This window comes from Oncorhynchus mykiss, chromosome 9 (assembly GCF_057628025.1).
Source record: "Oncorhynchus mykiss isolate SJ-2025 chromosome 9, ASM5762802v1, whole genome shotgun sequence".
In the NCBI taxonomy this organism is placed as follows: domain Eukaryota; kingdom Metazoa; phylum Chordata; class Actinopteri; order Salmoniformes; family Salmonidae; genus Oncorhynchus; species Oncorhynchus mykiss.
Genome location: NC_143030.1, coordinates 13,117,770 through 13,129,592, shown reverse-complemented (window position 1 = coordinate 13,129,592; position 11,823 = coordinate 13,117,770). Strand labels below are relative to the sequence as shown.

Genomic DNA, 11,823 nt, shown 5'->3' with positions numbered 1-11,823 from the left:
AAGGTAGAGCCTTTAGGGCCGTTCCAGGACTGAGACGGGGAGTTGGAGCAGAGAAGGGTAGCAGAGTGGTCCATGGTGCCCAGGGTAGGAGGTGGAGTCCAGGGGGACTGGGGCAGGCTGAGGCTGGGGTCCAGGTCACTGTGGGTCTTCCTCAGGGTAAGGTGCTGGACAGGGGTGTCTGAGACGGGCTCCAGAGACCGGGGCTGATCGGTGACGCCGCAGCCCAGGGACAGAGAGCCCTGGAGAAGGTCTACGTCCAGGACTTTACCCTCACCTAGGGAGAGAAGGAGGAGAGGGGGAGAGACTGTCGAGTTATCCATGGATAAAACCAGAAAGTATTTAAGGTTGTTAGGGATCACTTATCATCAGAATAACATTTTCCTGGGCTTGCCTACATTAATACGAAAACCTTATTTGAAGTTTAAGAGACGTCTCCTGAGAAAAGACCTGGGGTAACTCCCCACTGGGCACACACTGGTTGAATCAAAGTCGTTTCCAAGTCATTTCAATTAAATGACGTTGAACCAATGTAGAGTAGACTTGGCCTCTGTGGCCAATGGGCCATTACGTTCTACACTGAGTGTACAAAACATTAAGGACACCTACTCTTTCCATTACAGATTGACCAGGTGAATCCAGGTGAAAGCTATGATCTCTTATTGATGTCACTTGAAGGGGAGGAGGCAGGTTCCTCTACAGGATCGGTGGGTCCCCCGCAGGACGGTTGAGCTAACGTAGCTAAGTAAGTAACAAGAACATGTCCTAGGACATACATGTATCTGATATTGGCAGAAAGCTTAAATTCTTGTTAATCTAACTGCACTGTCCAATTCACAGTAGCTATGACAGTGAAACAATACTATGCTATTGTTTGAGGAGAGTGTACAGTTATGAACTTGAACATTTAATAATAGACCAATTAGGTACTTTTGTCTTGATACAACATTTTGAACAGAACTGCAATGGTTCATTGGCTCAGTCTAAACCTTTGCACATACACTGCTGCCATCTAGTGGCCGAAATCTAAATAGCACCTGGGCTGGAATAATACATTATGGCCTTGCTTTTGCATCTTCAAATATGATGGTGTATACAGTGGGGCAAAAAAAGTATTTAGTCAGCCACCAATTGTGCAAGTTCTCCCACTTAAAAAGATGAGAGAGGCCTGTCATAGGTACACTTCAACTATGACAGAAAAAATTAGAAAAAAAATCCTGAAAATCACATTGTAGGATTTTTAATGAATTTATTTGCAAATTATGGTGAAAATAAGTATTTGGTCACTTACAAACAAGCAAGATTTCTGGCTCTCACAGACCTGTAACTTCTTCTTTAAGAGGCTCCTCTGTTCTCCACTCGTTACCTGTATTAATGGCACCTGTTTGAAATTGTTATCAGTATAAAAGACACCTGTCCACAAACTCAAACAGTCACACTCCAAACTCCACTATTGCCAAGACCAAAGAGCTGCCAAAGGACACCAGAAACAAAATTGTAGACCTGCATCAGGCTGGGAAGACTGAATCTGCAATAGGTAAGCAGCTTGGTTTGAAGAAATCAACTGTGGGAGCAATTATTAGGAAATGGAAGACATACAAGACCACTGATAATCTCCCTTGATCTGGGGCTCCACGCAAGATCTCACCCCGTGGGGTCAAAATTATCACAAGAACGATGAGCAAAAATCCCAGAACCACACGGGGGGACCTAGTGAATGACCTGCAGAGAGCTGGGACCAAAGTAACAAAGCCTACCATCAGTAACACACTACGCCGCCAGGGACTCAAATCCTGCAGTGCCAGACATGTCCCCCTGCTTAAGCCAGTACATGTCCAGGCCCATCTGAAGTTTGCTAGAGAGCATTTGGATGATCCAGAAGAAGATTGGGAGAATGTCATATGGTCAGATGAAACCAAAATCTAACTTTTTGTTGGAGGACAAAGAATGCTGAGTTGCATCCAAAGAACACCATACCTACTGTGAAGCATGGGGGTGGAAACCTCATGCTTTGGGGCTGTTTTTCTGCAAAGGGACCAGGACGACTGATCCGTGTAAAGGAAAGAATGAATGTATTGTGAGATTTTGAGTGAAAACCTCATTCCATCAGCAAGGGCATTGAAGATGAAATGTGGCTGGGTCTTTCAGCATGACAATGATCCCAAACAAACTGCCCGGACAACAAAGGAGTGGCTTCGTAAGAAGCATTTCGTGGTCCTTGAGTGGCCTAGCCAGTCTCCAGATCTCAACCCCATAGAAAATCTTTGGAGGGAGTTGAAAGTCCGTGTTGCCCAGCAACAGCCCCAAAACATCACTGCTCTAGAGGAGATCTGCATGGAGGAATGGGCCAAAATACCAGCAACAGTGTGTGAAAACCTTGTGAAGACCTCTGTCATTGCCAACAAAGGGTATATAACAAAGTATTGAGATAAACTTTTGTTATTGACCAAATACTTATTTTCCACCATAATTTGCAAATAAATTCAATAAAAATCCTACAATGTGATTTTCTGGAATTTTTTTTGTCATTTTGTCTGTCATAGTTGAAATGTACCGATGATGAAAATTACAGGCCTCTCTCATCTTTTTAAGTGGGAGAACTTGCTGACTAAATACTTTTTTGAACCCACTGTATCCTTGTTTCAGGTCCTGCTTCAGGTCCTGAGCTACAGGCAGATAGATTTGGGTATGTCATTTTAGGTGAAAATTGAAAAAAAATAGGCGGGTCCTGAAGAGCTACAAATAATGATTTTTATGCCATGAGACAATTGAGACATGGATTGTGTATGTGAGGATGAATGGACAAGACAAAAGATTGAAGTGCCTTCGAACATATGGTAGTAGGTGCCAGTCACACCGGTTTGTGTCAAGAACTGTAACACTGCTGTGAATTTCATGCTCAACAGTTTCCTGTGTGTATCAAGGATGGTCCACCGCCCAAAGGACATCCAGCTAACTAAGACACAACTCTGGGAAGCATTGGAGTCAACATGGACCAGCATTTCAGTTTGTTTTCCCTCCCTCTCCCCATCCCTACCTCTGTTTCTCTCTCCCTCTTTCCCTCCCTCTCCCCATCCCTACCTCTGTTTCTCTCTCCCTCTTTCCCTACCTCTCCCCATCCCTACCTCTGTTTCTCTCTCTCTCTCTCTTTCCCTCCCTCTCCCCATCCCTACCTCTGTTTCTCTCTCTCTCCCCATCCCTACCTCTGTTTCCCTCCCTCTCCCCATCCCTACCTGTTTCCCTCCCTCTCCCCATCCCTACCTCTGTTTCTCTCTCTCTCTCTCTCTTTCCCTCCCTCTCCCCATCCCTACCTCTGTTTCTCTCTCTCTCCCCATCCCTACCTCTGTTTCCCTCCCTCTCCCCATCCCTACCTGTTTCCCTCCCTCTCCCCATCCCTACCTCTGTTTCTCTCTCTCTCTCTCTCTTTCCCTCCCTCTTCCCATCCCTACCTCTGTTTCTCTCTCTCTCTCTTTCCCTCCCTCTCCCCATCCCTACCTCTGTTTCCCTCCCTCTCCCCATCCCTACCTCTGTTTCTCTCTCTCTCTCTTTCCTCCCTCTCCCCATCCCTACCTCTGTTTCTCTCTCTCTCTCTCTCTCTCTTTCTCTCCCTCTCCCCATCCCTACCTCTGTTTCTCTCTCTCTCTTTCCCTCCCTCTCCCCATCCCTACCTCTGTTTCCCTCCCTCTCCCCATCCCTACCTCTGTTTCTCTCTCTCTCTCTTTCCCTCCCTCTCCCCATCCCTACCTCTGTTTCTCTCTCTCTCTCTTTCCCTCCCTCTCCCCATCCCTACCTCTGTTTCTCTCTCTCTCTCTTTCCCTCCCTCTCCCCATCCCTACCTCTGTTTCTCTCTCTCTCTCTTTCCCTCCCTCTCTCCATCCCTACCTCTGTTTCTCTCTCTCTCTCTTTCCCTCCCTCTCCCCATCCCTACCTCTGTTTCTCTCTCTCTCCCCCTCTCTTTCCCTCTTTCTTTCCCTCTCTCTCTTTCTCTCTCTCTCTTTCCCTCTCTCTTTTTCCCTCGCTCTCCCCATCCCTACCTCTGTTTCTTTCTCTCTCTTTCCCTCCCTCTCCCCATCCCTACCTCTGTTTCTCTCTCTCCCCCTCTCTCTTTCCCTCTCTTTCCCTCTCTCTCTCTCTCTTTCCCTCTCTCTTTCCCTCTCTTTCCCTCGCTCTCCCCATCCCTACCTCTGTTTCTCTCTCTCTCTCTCTCTTTCTCTCTTTCCCTCCCTCTCCCCATCCCTACCTCTGTTTCACTCTCTCTCTCCCCCTCTCTCTTTCCCTCTCTCTTCCCTCTCTCTCTCTCTCTTTCCCTCTCTCTTTCCCTCTCTCTCTCTTTCCCTCGCCATCCCCATCCCTACCTCTGTTTCTCTCTCTCTCCCCTCTCTCTTTCCCTCTCTCTCTTTCCCTCTCTCTGCAGCTTTTTTTCAGAGAGAGGAGTGGAGGAGAGGAGGGAGAGAAGGAAGAAAAAGTGTTGCCATGGCAACCGCTACCTGTTCTGTCGTTAGGGCAATGGTGAGCTGATGGCAGAGAGAGAGGGTGCCGGATAAAGAGAGCGATAGTGAGTGAGGCATAGCGAGAGGGTGAGAGAGAGAAAGAGAGAGAGAGAGAGAGAGAGTGAGTGAGGCACAGCGAGACGGTGAGAGAGAGAGAAAACGAGAGAGAGAGAGAGAGTGACTGACTGAGTGACTGAGAAAGGGACAGAGAGAGCAAGGGAGTCTATCTATCACACCTAACCTTGCCAAGCTAGTCTATCTATCACACCTAACCTTGCCAAGCTAGTCTATCTATCACACCTAACCTTGCCAAGCTAGTCTATCTATTACACCTAACCTTGCCAAGCTAGTCTATCACACCTAACCTTACCAAGCTAGTCTATCTATCACACCTAACCTTGCCAAGCTAGTCTATCTATCACACCTAACCTTGCCAAGCTAGTCTATCCATCACACCTAACCTTGCCAAGCTAGTCTATCTATTACACCTAACCTTGCCAAGCTAGTCTATCTATCACACCTAACCTTGTCAAGCTAGTCTATCTATCACACCTAACCTTGCCAAGCTAGTCTATCTATCACACCTAACCTTGCCAAGCTAGTCTATCTATTACACCTAACCTTGCCAAGCTAGTCTATCACACCAAACCTTGCCAAGCTAGTCTATCTATTACACCTAACCTTGCCAAGCTAGTCTATCTATCACACCTAACCTTGCCAAGCTAGTCTATCTATCACACCTAACCTTGCCAAGCTAGTCTATCACACCAAACCTTACCAAGCTAGTATATCTATCACACCTAACCTTACCAAGCTAGTCTATCTATCACACCTAACCTTGCCAAGCTAGTCTATCTATCACACCTAACCTTGCCAAGCTAGTCTATCTATTACACCTAACCTTGCCAAGCTAGTCTATCACACCTAACCTTACCAAGCTAGTCTATCTATTACACCTAACCTTGCCAAGCTAGTCTATCACACCTAACCTTGTCAAGCTAGTCTATCTATTACACCTAACCTTGCCAAGCTAGTCTATCACACCTAACCTTACCAAGCTAGTCTATCTATTACACCTAACCTTGCCAAGCTAGTCTATCTATCACACCAAACCTTACCAAGCTAGTCTATCTATCACACCTAACCTTACCAAGCTAGTCTATCTATCACACCTAACCTTGCCAAGCTAGTCTATCTATCACACCTAACCATGCCAAGCTAGTCTATCTATCACACCTAACCTTGCCAAGCTAGTCTATCACACCTAACCTTACCAAGCTAGTCTATCTATTACACCTAACCTTGCCAAGCTAGTCTATCTATCACACCAAACCTTACCAAGCTAGTCTATCTATCACACCTAACCTTGCCAAGCTAATCTATCTAACACACCTAACCTTACCAAGCTAGTCTATCTATCACACCTAACCTTACCAAGCTAGTCTATCTATTACACCTAACCTTGCCAAGCTAGTCTATCTATTACACCTAACCTTACCAAGCTAGTCTATCTATTACACCTAACCTTGCCAAGCTAGTCTATCTATCACACCAAACCTTACCAAGCTAGTCTATCTATTACACCTAACCTTACCAAGCTAGTCTATCTATCACACCTAACCTTGCCAAGCTAGTCTATCTATCACACCTAACCTTGCCAAGCTAGTCTATCTATTACACCTAACCTTGCCAAGGTAGTCTATCACACCTAACCTTACCAAGCTAGTCTATCTATTACACCTAACCTTGCCACGCTAGTCTATCTATCACACCTAACCTTACCAAGCTAGTCTATCTATTACACCTAACCTTACCAAGCTAGTCTATCTATCACACCTAACCTTGCCAAGCTAGTCTATCTATCACACCTAACCTTGCCAAGCTAGTCTATCTATTACACCTAACCTTACCAAGCTAGTCTATCTATTACACCTAACCTTACCAAGCTAGTCTATCACACCTAACCTTACCAAGCTAGTCTATCTATTACACCTAACCTTGCCAGGCTAGTCTATCTATCACACCTAACCTTGCCAAGCTAGTCTATCTATCACACCTAACCTTACCAAGCTAGTCTATCTATTACACCTAACCTTGCCAAGCTAGCCTATCTATCACACCTAACCTTACCAAGCTAGTCTATCTATCACACCTAACCTTACCAAGCTAGTCTATCTATCACACCTAACCTTGCCAAGCTAGTCTAACACACCTAACCTTACCAAGCTAGTCTATCTATCACACCTAACCTTACCATGACAGTCCAACACACCTAACCTTACCATGATAGTCTAACACACCTAACCTTACCAAGATAATCTATCACACCTTACCAAGCTAGTCTATCACACCAAACCTTACCAAGCTAGTCTGTTTGACACACCTAACCTTACCAAGCTAGTCTATCACACCTAACCTTACCAAGCTAGTCTATCTAACACACCTAACCTTACCAAGCTAGTCTAACACACCTAACCTCACCAAGCTAGTCTACCACACCTAACCTTACCAAGCAAGTCTATCTAACATACCTAACCGTACCAAGCTAGTCTATCACACCTAACCTTACCAAGCTAGTCTATGACACCTAACCTTACCAAGCTAGTCTATCACACCTAACCTTACCAAGCTAGTCTAACACACCTAACCTTACCAAGATAGTCTATCACACCTTACCAAGCTAGTCTATCTATCACAGCTAACCTTACCAAGCTAGTCTATTACATCTAACCTTACCAAGCTAAACTATTACATCTAACCTTACCAAGCTAGACTATCACAGCTAACCTTACCAAGCTAGTCTATTGCATCTATCCTTACCAAGCTAGTCTATCACACCTAACCTTACCAAGCTAGTCTATCACAGCTAACCTTACCAAGCTAGTCTATCTAGCTAACCTAACCAAGCTAGTCTATTACATCTAACCTTACCAAGCTAGTCTATCATATCTAACCTTAACAAGCTAGTCTATTACATCTAACCTTACCAAGCTTACCACACACACACACTACCCCCACACACTACTTCCACACCATGCCCCACCTGTGACGTCGGGGGGCAGCAGGTGAGCGGGTGTCCGTTGTCCCAGGTGCCAGCGGGGTTTCTCGGCCACGGGGGGTCCTAGAGAGGTACTACTCCACACCACCAGAGGGCGATCTGACCCACAGGGTGATGGGGAGGAGGACGGGTCTACACCCCTATTGATTCCTACTGAGGAGGTCTCATCCTCCTCACACACCTGCCTCTTAGACGCCGGCTGGAGGGGAAGGGGTGGTTGAGTGGGAGAGGAGAGGAGAGGAGAGGAGAGGAGAGGAGAGGAGAGGAGAGGAGAGGAGAGGAGAGGAGAGGAGAGGAGAGGAGAGGAGAGGAGAGGAGAGGAGAGGAGAGATATTTCAGATTCAAAATTGTTGGAAAGCGGAGAAGGCTGGAAAACGCCGCACACTGCTGCTCATGCTCCCAGGTGATATTTATTTACAACTTATTGACCCTTAGGTCTTCATCAGGCATCCATATCCCAGGTGGGGGTGGAAGGTCCTATATATAAGGGCAGTACTCAGTGACATCACTTCCTGAAACAGGAGGAAAAGACATGTATAACATAGTTTCACAATGTTAACATTCAATGTATCAAAATATATGATCATACACAGAGAATGTGATCAATATTTATAGTAATATACATACACATACAATATTCAACACTATTTAGACTTTAAAATAAGTTTCAAGTCAAACTCCTCATTAAGGCCAAGAGGAGACAGTGTGTTGAGCCTGTGGATCCAGAAAGATTTCCTTTGAAGAAGTTTCTTCTCAATGTCCCTCCCCTGCATGACATGTTGTACATTTCTACGGCTATGTATCTCAGAGAACTAATGGGATGTCCAGCGTGTACAAAGTAGGCTGACATGAGATGTCATTTGGAAACCAATAAATCATTTTGTGTATTTAACTTGTGAGCCAAGCCCAACACTAGGCATATCAAATGAAAGTCTACAGTAAATCTCACGGATCTATGCATTATCTTATTAGTAATGCAAATATTTTTCGAAATGCAGGTAACTCATGACATCTCATGATAGTACATTGATGAGAACATTGAGAGAAGGATTCTACCAAAATAAATTGCAAATGTTTTTAAACAACTATTATCTTGACTAAATTGTCACCAAAGGGTTAGTAAAAATGAAGTTAAAGTACTTGTCCAGTGAAAATCTCACTTTTAAAAGTTCATATTCTGTTAACTGAGTCAAAGCATAAATTGGAGAAAAAATACTTAAAGGGTCAGTGAAGTCAAAAATGATATTTCCAGTTTTTTTATATTTCCACACTTTGAGCTCATAATTACACAGAAATTGTGAAAATTATGATAATGCCCTTTTAGTGTAAGAGCTTTTGGAGAAAAAAAAAACACTTGAAATTTCCTCCTGTTCAAGGGGAATGGAGTTTTTGGCCAACAGCATGACATCACAATCTGATCTGATTATTCTGACCAATGACAAGCCATCTTTGATTTGCATATGTATCCTCCTACTTTGAAGGGGTAACTGGGGTCGACTCTAGAGTCTAGACGATCCTATCCACCAATCAGGGCTATTTATGTAAATATCTTTAAATGTGTATCAACACGCTCCACATTCAGACTGAGTATTGCATTAATATTTACACATGCAAACGAACATTATCAAATAGCTATACTCTATCTTCACTCTGTTATCATTTCACCCAGCTAGCTAGCTATAAACCAATGCGTTATCTACATTGTGCAGCTATATATATATATATTTTTCAAAATGTAAATGTAACCTTAATGTAACTAGGCAAGTCAGTTAAGATCACATTCTTATTTACAATGACGGCCTAGGAACAGTGGGTTAACTGTCTTGTTCAGGGGCAGAACGACAGATTTTTACCTTGTCAGCTCAGGGATTTGTTCCAGCAACCTTTCAGTTACTGGCCCAACACTCTAACCATTAGGCTACTTGCTGCCCCAATGCGTTATCTAAATTTCGCAGCTATATAATGATGCGTTATCTAAATTTCGCAGCTACATAATGATGCGTTATCTAAATTGCGGCCTCGACTCCGCCATAGAAAAAAAACAGAATAGAAGCTCCAGTAATACGGATAGCCTAATGATTTAACGGTTTGGAGCGTGTATTAAAGCTATGGGCAAGTTCGTTTCACATGGCCCGGTGCCCCGGGTCGGTGGAGATTTCTCTTTAGGATCAATGGAATGGTCGAAAATGAGTCAACCCTGCACAACCCTGCCTTAAAAGTTAGAGGTCAAACCATTCATCTTGGGTTAACGGGGGGGGGGGATCTAAAAGCAATCATGTCACGAAATTTTAACATTTTTAAAATTTTAATATATTTTGTTTTATGCAGACTAGCTAACAAATAAGAGCAACTTGACAAATGAGAAAATGGATTATGATAATTTGCTGGTAAAAAAAAAGGGGGAGGTGCTAAAACACTAGTTTATTTATTAGTTTATTTTAATTTGCTCCATAGCAAAGGCGGCCAAGTGTAGGGTTGTCACTAGTTACCACAGCCACAAAGTCCCAAACCACGTCTTTCTCTACATTTTCTGTTCTTAAAAACAGATTTCAAACCTGTCACTTTAACCCTAACATTAACCATACTCCTAACCTTAGCCTAACACTAACCATAAATGAAGACCCATAAAAAACAAATTTTTGTTTTCATGAATTTGTACAATATATTTTGATGGCTCATTTTGATGGTTTTATCTAGTGGAAACCCAAGTGTAGACTATTGAGAAAAGCTGTTTGGCTCTCAGACGACTCGCGAACAGAAAGAACTTTGAAGCAGGTGTTTCTAATTAATAAACAGTGCCAATACATAGGTAACATTTACATAAAACCCAGCTCTGAAACAAATTTGCACATCATGTCACAGGAAACGACACGTTAAGACTCTCTGAAAACATGTGAAGTCACACATGCAGATCTGGTATTTCAAGCCCAAATATATCATACATGAACTAAAATGATCACTTATTGACTTCCATCGTTGTGCAACATAATGTAAGTAGGTAAGTAAGTAGGTAACTGTAAAGTTAAATAAAGGCGTAAATATTTACCAGGAAGAGGAATTCAGGTCTCTTGTTGTTGAGGGAGATAGGGGAACGACTCAGGGTGGTGGTATCGTCAGAACTCTGGGAAGACACTGTGGGGTGGCGGAACGTCTGGCCTGTTAACTTGGTGTCGTACAGCTGCTCTTCAAAGTCTGTAGGAACACACACACACACACATCAGAGTTAGTCAAGTTGCAGAACATCCGTCCCGTTAGCTGCTTCTTGAAGTTCAAAGCAGAAACACCAGTTAGTCACATGCAATAAATACACACTGCAGAGATACCAGCCGGTTAGGCGTCCACCTCTAGTCTGGCTCACTGCATACTCTATCCACCTCTAGTCTGGCTCACTGCATACTCTATCCACATCTAGTCTGGCTCACTGCATACTCTATCCACCTCTAGTCTGGCTCACTGCATACTCTATCCACCTCTAGTCTGGCTCACTGCATACTCTATCCACCTCTAGTCTGGCTCACTGCATACTCTATCCACCTCTAGTCTGGCTCACTGCATACTCTATCCACCTCCTCTCTCTCCACCTCCTTTCTCTATTTCTCCTTCCTCTCTCTCTTTCTTTCTTGCCCGTTGTTGCTCTCTCTCTCTCTCTCTTTCTCTCCTCATGTTTCCCACTCTCCTCAGGACTCCCCCTCAGGCCATTGTAAACATACTGATTACCATTCCACAACCCCCCCCCCAAAACTCCCAAAACACCCCCACTAGCCATTATTTTGCCCCAAAACACAATCCTCTACTCCTCCACTCCCCTAACCCCACCCCCTCTTCACTCATCCCTGCAACCCCATACTCCCTCCCATTCCACACACACACACACACACACACACACACACACACACACACACACACACACACACACACGCAAACACACACAAACACATGCAAACACACGCATGCAAACATACACCCCACCCCAAGCCCTGGCCCGCCCCCAAACTCCTTTATTTTGGGGGAGGGTGGTTTGAAGGGGGTAAAGGGTTTGGGAGGGGGTTGTAAGTGAACTTGCTCTCTGGGACAATACGGATGCCTTCCTCCTAGTGTAGGGTTGCCTAGCAATTCCAGTATCCCGGAGACAATGGAACAGCCCTTTAATCAACAATGGCCTGGAGTGAATCCCCTGACCAGGGAAGAGGGGCAGACCTGGCAACTGATTCTAGTTTGAACAATAATGACCTCCTTACTGGGAGCCTGTGGTTGCCAGGTCTGGTTCTAGTCTGGCTA

General features: G+C 44.4%; 1 protein-coding gene across 3 annotated transcripts in view; it reads right to left on the bottom strand.

Moving 5' to 3' along the window:
- LOC110531424 (NHS-like protein 2) overlaps positions 1–11,823 on the bottom strand; it is a 137,978-nt gene that overhangs the window by 13,333 nt on the left and 112,822 nt on the right. For 2 of the 3 annotated variants that reach the window (XM_036987292.2, XM_036987293.2), the window contains exons 3-5: positions 10,592–10,737; positions 7,531–7,744; positions 1–274 (exon numbers count right to left, since the gene is read on the bottom strand). The exon at positions 1–274 is cut by the window's left edge and continues 1,084 nt beyond it. In XM_036987292.2, the coding sequence (XP_036843187.2) occupies positions 1–274; positions 7,531–7,744; positions 10,592–10,737 (634 nt within the window). Of the gene's footprint in view, positions 275–7,530; positions 7,745–10,591; positions 10,738–10,857; positions 11,157–11,823 lie in introns of those variants that run through there. The other variant, XM_090183503.1, reaches the window with a different exon arrangement.